This window comes from Carassius carassius, chromosome 42 (assembly GCF_963082965.1).
Source record: "Carassius carassius chromosome 42, fCarCar2.1, whole genome shotgun sequence".
NCBI classification, from domain to species: domain Eukaryota; kingdom Metazoa; phylum Chordata; class Actinopteri; order Cypriniformes; family Cyprinidae; genus Carassius; species Carassius carassius.
The window spans coordinates 17,262,515-17,278,669 of NC_081796.1; the positions used below are offsets into that span (position 1 = coordinate 17,262,515).

The 16,155-nt window shown below is 37.8% G+C and overlaps 1 protein-coding gene across 8 annotated transcripts in view; it reads right to left on the minus strand.

Moving 5' to 3' along the window:
- LOC132123966 (phospholipid-transporting ATPase IB-like) overlaps positions 1-16,155 on the minus strand; it is a 55,779-nt gene continuing 39,624 nt past the window's right edge. For all 8 annotated transcript variants that reach the window (XM_059534658.1, XM_059534659.1, XM_059534660.1 and 5 more), the window contains 9 exons: positions 15,679-15,801; positions 15,116-15,194; positions 14,937-14,998; positions 9,134-9,190; positions 8,110-8,217; positions 5,134-5,222; positions 4,889-4,993; positions 1,914-2,005; positions 1-1,184 (listed from right to left, as the gene is read on the minus strand). In XM_059534658.1, the coding sequence (XP_059390641.1) occupies positions 1,090-1,184; positions 1,914-2,005; positions 4,889-4,993; positions 5,134-5,222; positions 8,110-8,217; positions 9,134-9,190; positions 14,937-14,998; positions 15,116-15,194; positions 15,679-15,801 (810 nt within the window). In that variant the 3' untranslated portion in view covers positions 1-1,089. The remainder of the gene's footprint in view (positions 1,185-1,913; positions 2,006-4,888; positions 4,994-5,133; positions 5,223-8,109; positions 8,218-9,133; positions 9,191-14,936; positions 14,999-15,115; positions 15,195-15,678; positions 15,802-16,155) is intronic.

The window sequence follows — 16,155 nt, forward strand, 5'->3', positions numbered from 1 at the left end:
TGACAGAGTCACAAGTCCAGTTTATTTGACAAATCAGTCCAGAAATCCGACAGGTTGAGTGAAAGCAGACAACACAAAAGCTACAGCTGTGATCCACAGCGGCCACCGACTGGAACAGAGAGGGAATGAAAGGATAACTAGACCAAGAGAACAAGGAGACATGGAGATTGCTGATCTGGAAAAAGAGAGAGAATAAAAGAGAGGCGCAGACGGAGAGAACATGAGCTCTAAAATACAGAGGCCGCCCTTAAGTAGAAGATTAGGTGAGACTGAGAGCGAGAGAAGGTGTATTTGTGTGTGTGTGGTAAGCTGGGAAGCTTCATGCTGCAGGGTGGGGGTTCCGCCTCCTGTGGAATCGCTGTGTGTTTTGGCAGCCTCACTGGATGGGAACGGTACATGCGTGTGTCTGCGGCATCTGTAAGCCACACCTCCCCCATCTCAGGTCTGCAATGGGCATTCCTCCAGAAAGAGTGTATGCATGTGGGTGGCTGTTTTGTGTTTGTTTAGAGTGGCCTCCCCTCCTGCATCGCCGTGGTGATGACAGAAACGCCAAACTCCGATCTCTGGAGATGCAGATGCTAGGACTTAACAAAAGCACACACATGCAGACACACTGAGAAGCGCAAAAAGCCGCCCCACAACCAGCACACATATGACAGATAAGAGCGAGTGCAACAGACAAGCAATATGCACATCCTTCTATATATATACGCTCACATAACATGAAAGGGCAGATGCAAACACGCACCTACACGATATATAACCAAATGCAGCAATCTTGTGACTCGTGATACAGACACCATTGTCTCTGGCTTCCGTTTCTGGATGCTACTTGGCTCCTTTCGCCTGTCCATTCATGTCTAGTGCATTTCAACTGGCCGTTTCGGTGTGAGAATATGCCCGCCCAACTCAACCCAGCCCTCTGTTTCCCGTAAATCCAGTCCCTCATTGGGAGGCGGTGTGTTATGTAGCACGGCCGAATGCTGTGCTAGCTGTGCCCAGTTCAGTTTAGTTCAGCTTAAAGGCCACAGCAGGATCACTCAGCACAGTTGTCATTAAAGTCTCTACCAGCTGTCGCTGTAGCTACAGCTACAGACTGGGCCGCTGACGGGTGGTGTCGTAGGAGCGAACAACCTGGGACTGAGACACCACACCATGCTCTTCCTGTGAGAACGCATATCCATCTATTGGGAGAGAGAGAGAGAGAAAACAATAGTTAGCCTTTATTATAGGGATATTTGCATGTGTGGAAATCAAAGCACACACTGTACAGCTGTGCTGTCGATATAGTTATTTTTCTCACAATATTTAATTGATACTTCATATTAGGGCGGCAGTGGCGAATAGATAACACTGATAATAATTCAAGTGGGTCTGAAAATGAAAGCCATGATGTTGCAACTGTAAAACTGAGATTTAACAATTTATAATATAACATTTCTATATTAGCATTTTATGTTTAAAGTTTAAATGGATAGTTTAAAACCATATATACACACTCACACACACATACACACACACATATACATATAGATCTAATATATTTACACTACTGTTCAACAGTTTGAGGTCAGTAACTTTTTTTTCTTTTTAAATAAATTGATAATTTTATTCAACCAGTACACATTAACAGTCATAGTAAAGACATTCATTATGTTACAAAAAAATTGTATTTTCAAATAAGTGCAAACATAAAAATGTGTTTTTATCCCTAACAAAAACTTTCAAACTTGGATTTTGTGGAAAACTTATGATACAGAAAATTAAACTTTTATCTGATTAATCAAAGTTATTTTTTCATTAGTTCGGACAAGAAACTCATGAGGCTGTCGGCTCTGTTGCAGTCATGCAGGTTCTGCAGATGTCAGTGGGTATGAAGTGTAAAAAAAGGCACAAGAGGAACATGCACTTACGTGACACGGTCTGCTGCACAGAGTTTGAGCGTCCCACGCTGGAAGGCGTTTTCCTGAAGACCCTTGTCAACAGGTGGGCACGCTCGTTCAGACTGGACCGACAGAGACAGATGAGTTAAGCCACCAATCACAGCACATTTAGGCCCCGATCAGACAGAACGCTTTTTTGCAATCTGAGGCACCTTTAATCATTTCTTTAATTGTTTTCTTTTGGCAGTGATTTGCACGCTGTTTATGTGCCTTGGGCACCTCGCATTTTATCCACCTGTTGCGTCTAGTGTATTTGTAGGAGCACTTCAGTGCCTGAAGTAAAAAAATGTAAATTAAAAAAAGAAAGGCAGTGTGGTGCCTCTTGTATTTTCAAACATGAAAAATGCATTCTGCTGATCAGGGCAGTACACACTTGACAGCTAGAGGTCAAAATCACATGCATTTCAATAACACAGTCCTCTACTCTGCTGCGTGGCCATCCTGGCAAACAACACATACTCTTAATGATACTCACTCGAGCAGAACACACATTAACACCCACATACTCTCACAATTCAAAGAAATGGCTTCCCTTAGCACTCCTAAACATTAAACTCCAAAAACATCTCCTCGAATATTTCCACAGCACTAAATCCTCAAGCTTTCCAATCTTTCAAAACAAAATCGATCAATATTAGAAGTATTCAAAAGCTCTTTAATCTTAAATTAATGCAGCCAATAAAGAAGTCTGTGGTTACTTAATTAAATGGCAAAATTTCAATCCTGGAAACTGAATCTGACTCCATTGTGCAGTCAGTTTCGGAATGAAGAGGAATCAAAGGAACCTGACCCCATCTTTGATAAAAACGTTCCATGTAGAACAATCAGAGTACGATGTTTCCCTGTAAATCAGCTGAAAGTGATCTTTCCCCTCATCCATAAAAGAAAGAGTGATCCGAAAACCAGTTGTTATGGAGGGAGGCCAAACTTCTCAAGGTTACACCTCAAGCTCATATTGTGCTACGAAGGGGACCGTTTGCACTGTTATCATTGGGAAGGACGTGGCATTCATATGGTTGCGTTGTAAAGAATTCTGTACATGTATATGAGATATGGCAAAACATCAGCCAATGAAAACTATGTCTGCAAAACAGACGACCGGTTGAAAGACGGGGGTGATGAATGGATAAATATAGAAATAAAAGTATGGAATGACGCATAGGCTTGCTGGTAACCGGAGCTCTTTCTTCCTCTGGAACGTGGACAATCCTTGGAATATCAGACAGCTGTTTTGATTAATCAAATTTTCAATAACTTATTTTCCTCAAACCGCCCCCTCACGTATGAGTCCAGGCTTGGCTTAGAGTTTGGAAAATACTTTGCTTTTGTCCGGCAGGGCTAGTTGAGGTCTTTTTGGGTAAACAAAACTGCAAATGTAAACGCCTGATATACTCTTCAATTGTGTCAGCCTCCGCCCAATGATGCCGAATTGAAGCTGCCGTTTAATCATTCAGCGGATTTCTACACTCGTTCAGGATGACTTACAACCATTATGCTTTTTACAGCTGGATATTTACTGAAACAAATGAGGTTAAGTGTTCTGCTCTGGGGGAATGACGGGGTAAACCCAAACAGGGCTTATGGCCAACATCCCTGTGATTAGAAGTCCATTCTGTCAACTCCCTGGCCATAAATTAGCGGACTAAAGACCACGAAAAACTCTAAGGTATTACAAAAAAAATAGCATGAGACCACACCTCTGTCTGCCAAATCCTGTCTCATACAGGGCTGTGCACCAAATGCAAAATGTAGAGTAATATCTCTGGGCTAAACTGTTAAATCCATGCAATCGCTCCACGCAGTCATCCTCAAAACCACAAACACACAGTATGAAAACAAACACATGCAAAGAGCTACGATCTTAAGGAAACTACACACACCCAGTGCTTATAGCTAGGCAAACCTGACCAGCTCACAGCCGCCTGACATAGATGGAACGTGAAATGGAAAGAGAAAAGTAAAAGAAAGATGATGATGATGGTGAACATAGGAAGGTTGAGGGAAGGAGGAAACAGGTCACTGCATATCCTACAGAGAGATTGAGGCAGCTGGTTCTACCTGCACATGCCTGCCTTTGACTCTATGAGTCTATGAATCCTCAGCATTGGGCCTGTGGGTGTTCAGGCAAGAGTTAGTGGATCGCAATGAACACAAATGCAGTCTCTTTCACAGACACGCATCCACAAACTAATTCAAAAACTACTTTAGGACATAAATCCTGAACACAATCAATCAGGTCCAAAACCTAGTGAGCTTCCTTTGAAGACATTTTAAAGCAGTTTCAAAAAGATACCTTCTTTGTGACAAATTGTAGAGTATCATTGCATGTACTGTTCACAGAGAAAGCAACAATGTATTGCAACAAGCAAAGCAAATGAAAAAAAGTGGCTATTTAAAATGTATTTTCAACAAAATGTCATTGTAAATTAATTTCATTACTAGAAAATCGCATATTTAATTAATCGTCAGAAATTTCTTAATATAAATGTAAAAAATGTAAGTAGAAATGGTCAATAATGATCAATTATATATACTTATATATATTAGTGATAATAATAATAATAATACATTATTACAATTATTATTAATGAATTATTTAAAATATTTACATTTAAGTGAAAAAAGGTGATGGACAAAGCAAGAGAATCTTTTTTTGTTGTTGTCTATTTTACTTATTTTTATTGTGTCCTATGATACTATTTATATTTACTCTTCAAGTATTGTGTTTTATATTCTCTAGCATATATACTTTGCTGTTTGTATGAGGTTGCTGCCTGCGTTCAGTCACTTTCATTACAGTTAGTATTAAACATATAAAAAACATAACCAAAAAAAATGATGCATTTGCCTGAATCTATATTAAAACAACTTGTAAATCAGCCTGAGGTATTACAGGGGAGTTTATAGAAAGGCGGGAATACATCAAGGCATATTCAGGGACATACCTGCGGCCGCTGGCATCTCTGAGGACAGCTGCCCCAGGGTCCACAGCCCGAGCTTCCAGTTCCTGCACCTCCTCTAAAAGAGACTTCCTCACTGTGCGCCGTCCTCTGCATGCAGACATACATAAGCAAGACAAACCGAGAAACTTTCAGACTGTTTATGTGAGTGACTAACATATCATGTGAAATCGCTCTGTATTTTTTCTATAAATACACTGATGCGTGTATGTGTGTGGTACATTACTCACGCATTCCACACCACATCTTTGAGTAAACATGCTGTTGGCACCAGTATCAGGCCCAGCCAGAAGCTCCAGCACTGCATCACCCTGCCAGCCTAAAACAAAGAGAAACAGATCATCCATTTGAAATCAATGCTCTGCAAACCTCACAGCACACAATCAATGCTGGATTTCCCTCTCCTTGCAACAGCTGTTGACTGACTGAGTCACCTCTGACCTGTGAGAGTTCAATTACCACGTTTGCCTATCGCTACGGTCTACTGTTTGTTCTAGTTCTTCCTCCCAGTCTCTGTTTAATGGCCCAATTAGAAGTGTCTTTTTCCACCCTAATGAGTCACTTCTTAAAGCAAGCAATATGTAATGACTAATACTATACATTACCTATGTGCAGGAAGACTAAGTATAGTAAGAGCTTTATTCCTATAGCTATATGTGCTTTAAACACACAGGAAAACAGCCATCATTATACGCGCTTTAATTTTTTAAAATTAATTAATTTATTTATTATTATTGTATTGTGATAAGTTCATATGTACTGTGCAGTTGTCTTTGTGTTTTATGCACACTGACTGTGAAAATTAATTTCTTCTCTGAGGACAAATAAATGATGTATTCTGTTAAATTCTATTCTGTTCTATTCTACTCAAAACAACTGTTCTAACCTGTATAAACCCATCATATATACACAAAATATATCTATACACTGGATATATCTATACATATATCTATACACTATATAAATATATATATATATATATATATATAAAATGTGTGTGTGTGTGTGAAATTGCATTTTAAAGATGCAATTTCACACACACTATTTCTATTTATCAATTTATATATTTTATTGAATTTTATTTATTAATATATTAATATTATTTAATATATAATTATTTAACATTAAATAAAATGTATACAGTATATAATATTTTTTTGGACACTAAAGTCTCACTTATGTAATTTAATGTAAATATCAATACAGCCGATGTCAGCTGGTTGATAGCTGATATATCAATCTATGGATAATCATATTTTAGTATGAGAGCATTGCATTTGTTCCACTTTAGTAGTATTAATCGATCTGATTGAAAAAACTTTTCCAGGAGAATATTTTTCTGAAGTGACTTTTAATGTTAATTTAACAGACAGAAGAAAACTTCACGGTGTGCAGTCAAGGGATCCCAGATTTAAGGATCCTCCACAGCTGATGTCACCGATGAAATCTACTAGACTCCGAAAACCATTAGACGCCGTCCTCTTGCAACAGCTGCACATACTCCCCCCAGACCAACCCTCCCGAATTCTCAGACATGCAGACGCACAAAAATACACAGACTGATATACAGTGCTGGAAAAACATGCAATGTGTGCTCCCAGCTTGGCCTGCACGAAGAGATGGAGAGATTAAAAAATGAACGGCTGGACGGAGAGGGGAAAATAAAGCCAACGCTGCAGGGTAAAGAGCGAGGGATGTCCCATCTCTCTCTCTCTCTCAGAGAGCAGCTGTGGTGATACTCGAGCACATTCCTGATTTCTGACACAAATCGAATTAATGGGCCAGGGGCTTCAGAGAGCTCTATCCAACCCCCGACCGCTACACACTCCCAAAGCATGCACACACTAGCTTTGTTCAAAAATCTATTGAGTCGCCCCCATGTGTAGCATTTTAGGGCACCGTAGGCACACTTTCAATTATGCTGCCTCCTGAGATGTATGTATTACAATCCCTGAAAGAACTGAAATATTACTCTGTAAAATATCCAAGATGTTGGACAAAAAAAAAAAAAAACAATTATAGAAATAACACTCAAATTTGTATTATTACTAAAATGTGATAATACTAAAATCTGTTAATGTGTAAATTGTAATAAAACATTCTTTTTTATCTAACAAATATTCATAATACATTTAAATTTCAATACAAATTTTATCTTTTCTTAATATTTATTTATTTTGTTCCACATGTACATATAATTTTTGGAAGGGTGGTCTTTTTTAAGAGAAATGCTAATTATGAATGTTATACAATACTAAAATGTATATGTATATGAGATAAAACATTTCTACAAGTAAATAAATAAGTATATAATAATGTTTTAAATATGCTATATATAATCATATTTTCTACATATTTAAGGAATAGCATTAATACATAAAATGTTAATTATAAATATAATTAATACAAAATGTACATTTTAGTTTTATATGTAATTTTTGTAGTAAAAATTCATACATTAAAAAAAAAAAATTTCTACACATATTTTCATTTCATTATGTATAAAAATCTCATAAACAATTTAATAAGAATCATTTTTTAAAAAATATGTATATATTGTTTTATATATGTTTGAAGAGGAGAAATGTTGGTTCTAAATACATGGCAATGCAATAATAAAAGGTGATAATACAAATGTAATAAAAATTTGAACAATCTATATAAATAAAAAAAGACATTTTATTCCATTTTTGGGAGTGATATGCTTATTTGTGTGTTGATCGGTTAGCATAGTAAAATGCTAACAACAGTCTCCAATTTCTATCAGTTGAGTCAAGTCTCCCATGATACATGAGGCATGTTACTATAATATACACTATTATATTATAGCGTATGTTGGCAACAGAGAGCGAGGCGACTCACTTACGTTATGGAACAGAGCCACTGTGTGTATGCTGTATATATCCCTGTGAGGGCAGGGCAAAAAACCTTTCTTGAGTATTCCTCATTCATACACACAGACGTCTGTAGTGTTGCACAAACGAACACACCCGCTTAACTCAACACTTCCAGGATAGGCCGTAAAAGCCAGGGGCTCGGGGGACTGTGTGGCAGGTGCAGGGAGACTGTGAAATGGGACGGCGGACCATAAATCTGACACAGAACACCCAGAGAGCAAGATGTCCAGGCACTGGGCAGCAGTCAGATACAGGAGTTGTGTTAGAAACCACAAACATGAGTAGGTGTGTGTGTATTTGTGCACTCACCTGGCCCAACATATCTGGTGCTATAGGAATAGTTGGCCAGATCGCAGAATAGACGGCAAAAAACAACATCCAGAGCACCATGCTGCCCCATACAGCCAAATGAGAAAACTAGAAGAGAAAAACAGGCCATGGTCAGTTTCACACTGAATATAGACTTCTTCAACTGTAAAGGACACCGTGTGAATTCCAAGACCGCTCTACTTCATCACAAGATCTGGTGTGAGGACAGCTGAACGGACGTCTCCTCAACACACACGGCAGCAGGACAGAGAAATGTCCTGACATAGCAGCATGTTCCCCATCTATCTAAAGCACTTCCCAGAATTTATATGACCTTCCTTTAGAATTAGCTGCATCATGTCAAGTGCAAAGCGTTGTGATGTAATGTGATCTCCTTTCAATTCAAGCGTAACAAATGGAATGGAGTAAATCTGATGCATCAAACAATGCTTTTATACACGGCACATAAAATGCCTTTGTAAAAAAAATGTTTTTTCAGTACAAATATAAAAAAAATTCTCAAATTAAGCAAAATGACTTTATATAATTATTTTTGTTAATAAGGGATTTTATAAAAGAATTTCTTATTTTAAGCATAAACATATTTCATGTTGATACGTTTTTCAGAAAACTAGATTTACTAGTTTTAAGTGGATCTTTAGTCATTTTGCTTCTCAAGCAAATGTGTCTTGATTTAAGTTATTTTTGTCAGGAAACAAGACAAAAATACTAAGAAAGAAAATTATTTTTGCAGTGAAACTTAGACACATTATCAAGTGCAAATTGTTCTATACTGTCTTCTTAGCCCATGACATATTTTTTCTCACTTAACTCACTTAACTTGACTTTTTTTAGACATCAAGGCAAGACAAGAATATATTTCAAGTATATTTGCTTCTAAAATTGTATAAACGTGACATCCTTTTATTTCAGATATATGCTCATTGCTTTGATCTCAGATGGCAGACGGTGAGGAGTGTGTGTGTGTGTGTGTGTGTGTGTTGAAGGATGGGGACTGACGTACCTTTGTCCATGCTGTAGTCTCCATACCAGCTTTTAGACATACAGTAACCACTACATACTGCAGAGAGAGAGAGAGAGAGAGAGAGAGAGAGAGAGAGAGAGTCATAAATAACAGTAATGATATGCACTCATCATCCTGATAAAACGCTCAACTCAAAAAAACAGACGAAGGCTTTCACACAGGCATCGACTTACTATCGCCTCTAGCAACACACACTGCTTAAAAACACAATTACACACATTTAGCCCTTAAAGTAATCACTCGTATACACACACACACACACACACACACACACATAAGCCTGCGAGGAACAGAAAAGAAATACCAGCACACAAAGACTTCACTCCTCAAGGGACTCATTCATTACTGTCTTAATGGCTAGCGTCTAGTATCGCCTCCAAAAACCCCAACGTACTGTATTTAATAGTCTGGGCTGCACACATACACATACACGGCCTCATTTTTATAATGGACGGCCTAAAGCACAACACAACAACAGAGAGAGCTATATGTAAAATTCAGTTCACTGACTGGCTAGTGGAGAGGTTATAGTAGTGATTTAGAGATGTTTTTTTTGGGGTTGCAGTCTGTATTTAATGTGATTTGGACAAATACTGTGATATAATGAGACACATCTGAGCATTTTCTGTGCAGGCTGCATGCAAATCAAAGCCTGATCAGCATTGTGTGATTCATGAAATGATGAACTGACTGCAATTTGTTTAAAAGACTCATGAGAGTGATTCTGTATGATGAATTATTTGCCTTAACAATTACTTTACTGACTGGATCTTTGATAACACGTAATTAAAGCAAAAACATAAAAAAAAAAGAGTTGTTGAAATTTAAGATCAATTGGGTTCAGACTGGTTAACTAGCGTAACTAGACTTGTTACCAAATTGTTGTGTGTTAACTTGAATATTTTATGGAATTTTGTGTTTTTTAATAATCCATTTCACTCTATTGTACATAAATTATAGATAGGTTCTTTCACTGCCAATTCTTTATGACTTTAAAATGAATGAATTAAGAGATGCAACTTGTTTGAGAGAGTCTTAGTACACTGAACCATCTCTCTAAAATTCTGCATTTCTTGCACAGCTACAACCCGAATTCCGGAAAAGTTGGGACGTTTTTTAAATTTTAATAAAATGAAAACTAAAAGACTTTCAAATCACATGAGCCAATATTTTATTCACAATAGAACATAGATAACATAGCAAATGTTTAAACTGAGAAAGTTTACAATTCTATGCACAAAATGAGCTCATTTCAATTTTGATTTCTGCTACAGGTCTCAAAATAGTTGGGACGGGGCATGTTTACCATGGTGTAGCATCTTTTCTTCTCAAAACAGTTTGAAGACGTCTGGGCATTGAGGCTATGAGTTGCTGGAGTTTTGCTGTTGGAATTTGGTCCCATTTTTGCCTTATATAGATTTCCAGCTGCTGAAGAGTTCGTGGTCGTCTTTGACGTATTTTTCGTTTAATGATGCGCCAAATGTTCTCTATAGGTGAAAGATCTGGACTGCAGGCAGGCCAGGTTAGCACCCGGACTCTTCTACGACGAAGCCATGCTGTTGTTATAGCTGCTGTTGTTATAACAGTTTTGCATTGTCCTGCTGAAATAAACAAGGCCTTCCCTGAAATAGACGTTGTTTGGAGGGAAGCATATGTTGCTCTAAAACCTTTATATACCTTTCAGCATTCACAGAGCCTTCCAAAACATGCACGCTGCCCATACCGTATGCACTTATGCACCCCCATACCATCAGAGATGCTGGCTTTTGAACTGAACGCTGATAACATGCTGGAAGGTCTCCCTCCTCTTTAGCCCGGCGGACACGGCGTCCGTGATTTCCAACAAGAATGTCAAATTTGGACTCGTCTGACCATAAAACACTATTCCACTTTGAAATAGTTCATTTTAAATGAGCCTTGGCCCACAGGACACGACGGCGCTTCTGGACCATGTTCACATATGGCTTCCTTTTTGCATGATAGAGCTTTAGTTGGCATCTGCTGATGGCACGGCGGATTGTGTTTACCGACAGTGGTTTCTGAAAGTATTCCTGGGCCCATTTAGTAATGTCATTGACACAATCATGCCGATGAGTGATACAGTGTTGTCTGAGAGCCCGAAGACCACGGGCATCCAATAAAGGTCTCCGGCCTTGTCCCTTACGCACAGAGATTTCTCCAGTTTCTCTGAATCTTTTGATGATGTTATGCACTGTAGATGATGAGATTTGCAAAGCCTTTGCAATTTGACGTTGAGGAACATTGTTTTTAAAGTTTTCCACAATTTTTTTACGCAGTCTTTCACAGATTGGAGAGTGATTCACTAATTAAGTGGATAAAAGTGTAAAATTTCTCAGTTTAAACATTTGCTATGTTATCTATGTTCTATTGTGAATAAAATATTGGCTCATGTGATTTGAAATTCCTTTAGTTTTCATTTTATTAAAATTTAAAAAACGTCCCAACTTTTCCGGAATTCGGGTTGTATATCTTTAAAGCCTCTTGTGTAACAAAACAAATGACTTTAAGGCAATTTTTGAACCTCAATCACTGGTATGAGCAATGTTAGGATTATGAGATTTTTGTGTAGTAAACAGTTATTTTTTTACATGCATAAAGTTATTTTTGGCAGTTGCTTTCAATTTTGTGAAATTTTTAAAGGGCAATGAGAATTGTGCTTTTAAGGTTGCACTCCATCCAGGTTTTAACAACAAGAACAAGATCTATGTGAACAACTCATAAAAAACTATGTGATGGCGTAGGGACTTATTTTATAAACCAGCATTACTATACAGGGAGTGTTCAAGCAAAAATGAAAATTACTCAGTGATTTACTCATGCTCAAGGCATCCTAGGTATATGACTTTTTTCTTTCAGACTTCTTTTGAACTATTGAAAAATAACACCCATTCACTGCCATTATAAACCTTGGAAGAGCCAGGATATTTTTTAATATAACTCTATGATTGGCTTCGTCTGAAAGAAGAAAGTCATATACACTCGGATGGTTTAAAGGTGAGTAAATCATGGGGTAATTGTCATTTTTGGATGAACTATCCCTTTAAAACTGATCTGATTTATTTAGATCAGGAATTCCCAAACTTTTTTGTGAGCTGAACCCCTGAGTACCCCTTGATATTAAGTTAATATTTCAACAATTTAAGAAAACATTTGCATGTTCATGGTTCTGTGATGTTGGTTAATGGTCAAATGACACATGCAGGCAAACAAATAGTAGTAAGTTTATTATTTAAATATTTATATATTTATATATATATATATTACTGGTGGGCCGTTATCGGCGTTAACGTGAGATGCTTATCGGCGATAAAAAAATATCGCCGTTAATCTATTCTGAAAGTTGGGTTGGGAGCTGGGTCTATACTAAGCAAACTATCATGACTTTCACCTTGATATTTTATATAACCGACTGGCTGAGGCCAGCCTAAAAAGATGCTCAGGACAGTTGACGGGCCACTGCTGCGCATCGTCACGAAAGCTTATCTTTTTCACGTGTTTTTAAGCCTTACCGCTTGTCGATTTAAACATTAAAGCATCCAAAAACAAGACACGGAAAAGCTGAACAGAGTAGCTGGTTTCTCGCGTGCTGTGTTCGGTGCGCACGAGAGAGATCGAGAGCCGCGTATCACGGACAGCAACACTGAACCGAGCTCTTCTTCTCCTCCCCTCCCCTCCTGCACCTGAACGAACAAATACAAATCGCAGTTTGAACAAACAAAAAGATGTGAAAGAGCCCAATTCCGTACTTGCGGTGTTCTGGTGTTTAGAGCTCACGCAGAGAAAGGAGTCTCAAAACACTTGAACATCGAATTTGCTTATTTTTGCTCTTGTGCCAGCAAATACATACAAATTATGCCAAAATATCCACCTTGGAAATTATGCTCGAAAAAACTGTCAGTTATTTCTTAAGTGAAAGTAAACAGTTGAGGAAAAAAATGGGATGTGTATTATATTGGATGCGTTCATCGTCTCTTAAAGTGACTGCGCCTAATTTAGCTACTGGCTGCTGTAATGTTAAAGGCAGGGTAGGTAAAAAACAACAACTTTTTTTCCAAATTTGTTTAAACTTTATTTATATATCAATACATAATTAAAATGTAAGTACTCTGAAAAAGAAAGTATAAAAATCGAGTTACTGTAGACCTCTCACGACTGTTTTAAAGACAGCTCATTATTTCCATTCACTCCACCCCCTCCCTTCTGGGCTCCTTCCAAAGCCTCTACTATGGCTCGCTAAGTAATGTTATGTTAGCTATATTACGCAGCTACGTGTGCTAATGACACATGCTTCATGAAAAAAAAAATGTATGATCAAAATACAAAAAGAAAGATTTACCTGTCCAGCAGAAATAAAGCCATCAAGGAGTCACTTTTCAGCCCCTTGAGTTCCCTCAGTTCTCGCCATCGCTGGAAAGCCACGCCGATTTTAACTCGCGGGGTTTATTTCTTTGTTTATCCAAAGACTTTTTGTTCATTGCCTTTTCTTGTACTGTTACTGTCTTCCTTTTTTTGCCTGGTTTGCCTTCACTAACTGCATAGGCTGGTACTGTGGATTTTGCTTGCTGTTTCTCTGCCATTGTTTTGGTATTCCTAGGATCCGTGCCTGTTGAATCAAACGTGCTGTTTCCTCAAATCAAACGTGCACGCGCAAGTGGGCAGGTCATGTGTGGCAAAAGGGTGGTTGCCATGGTTGCGAGAGAGTGACAGTCGCCTAAGCCAATCCTATGTTTCGTCCCGAAATGGAAATAATGAGCTGTGTTTAATACAGATTAAACGGTCTAGAGTCACTCGATTTTTATACTCTTTTTATCAGAGTACTTACATTTTAATTATGCATTGATATATATAGAAAGTTTAAACAAATTTGGAAGAAAGTTGTTTATACATGTATTACCTACCCTGCCTTTAATCCAAGAAAATGAAAATGAAAATCACTCACTGCTCTTGACTGAATTACTTTGTAGTTTTAACAGTCCCCGCTGACCCCAGCTACGGCCCTGCTCACGCCTGTTTCACACATACTCCGTCTGCAGTGCGTATACTAGCTTGATAAACCCCATCTCAAAGACTTACTGTTTGTCAATTTTATTTGGGTAACACACATATTCTGAATGCCTTCGGCAGAATTCGAATGACCCATTTTAATCTAGATTAATTTCAAGATCACAGTGAGATTAATCTAGATTAAAAAAATTCATCTATGCCCACCACTAATATTAATATATATATATATTTATATATATTAGTTAATATTTTATAGTTAATATATTATATATTAATAGTTAATATTTTAAGTTTTTAGTAAAAAAAAAAAAAAAAACTCTTTAAAATGTTACAAAATGTTATTGTTATTTTTTTAGGTTATGTAGTTAGCACCACAAAAGTTGATGCAGAAGTTTGAGACCAGAAAAATATCTAACTGAACCATTCCAAGCAATAAATAAGTTAAATGACTGTATAAAACATAAATGGTAGACTTGAAATGCAGAATTTGAGTCATAAACTGCCCACTAAAGCCAATGTTGAGCGGTCTTGTCGTATCTGATCAGTTTCCTTGCAGAGTTCCTGTCGTTTCCACTCTGAGTTGTGGGATAGTTTCACAAGAACTTTTTTCAAGAATAACCAGCAAAAAGAGACATTAACAAGTTTACAGTGTAAACACTGGCGGCCAACGAATGGAATAAGAGTACTAGCAAGGAAATGATGTGTGACCTCACTGGCAGAGAGCTACAGCGCAGTAAATGCCACGCTGACAACTCACCGTGTAGACGATGTTCCCCACAAACAGGTAGTCAACACTGTTGCCGTTGTCAAACGGAGTGTCTGAAGAGACAAAAAGGCCGATGAAATATGCTCAAAGGTTTACACACTCGAGCTGGAGTGGTCTAAATGTGTGTGTGTGTGTGTGTGTGTGTGCGAGCGAGTGCTTGCGATAGTTACCGTGCTCCAGAGCTTTGAGTGGAAACCAGAAGAGAATAATGGAGTGAATGAGAGCATTTATACAGTGACCCCAAAAGACCTGGAAAAGAGAGAGAGGAAGGGAGGGACAGAAAACAGGAACGGGAGAAGAGGAAAGTCAGTCAAGACAAACTAATGCCAAGATACACACAGCCCACACAAACAGTTTCTCTGCAACTGCACAGCTAGTGCAATGTCCCCCAGATCACCTCTAACACACACAAACACACACACAAACACTGATCCCCAGCTATAAATGAATGACTGTCTTATTTCAGCTTCATGAATCTCATTATTATCTGGATGGAAGCAGAGCTGTTTCTTGCACTCCTGTTTATCTACGGGAAAGTCTCAAGTCAAACAGTACGCTGATGTTGCTAACCACATCAGACGGTTATGATCAATTATAACACAGGATGTTGGCTAGCATTATGATCATCATAACAGTCTGACACTCACTGCAGACAGATTTATAAGTCTCAAGCTATTTGTAGTGTCAGTATGAGTAATTTGTGCATTTGTATCGACTACTGAAATCTTGGTACCTTAGTGTTAAAACCTTCTGCGTTCTGTGTGATGCGGTACAGCTGAGGGAATCGTAGCATGTTCTGCTGACTGCACGGCCGGTCAACTATCCCCAGTGTGAAAGGAGGAAGAGCAGTAAAGATCTGAAAAACAGATGAACATTCAAGTGTTGCAGTATATTATATATATACAGAATGCATCTAAACCAAAGCGCAAACCACAATTGAACATGATTTGGAATGCTCTGATTGCATTGGATTACATTTAGCATGTTACAAAAGGTTTATATTTTAAATACAGTACATGCTATTTTTTCAAACTTTGTATTCCTATTCTATTTATTCAAATGAATTGCATTTGAAAATATATTGAAACAGAAAACGGTTATTTTAAACTGTAATAATATTCTACAATATTATTCTTTTTACTGTATTTTTGACCAGGTAAACATTAAAAGACACAAAAGCATTAAAATTAAATGATTTATCTTGGATGAA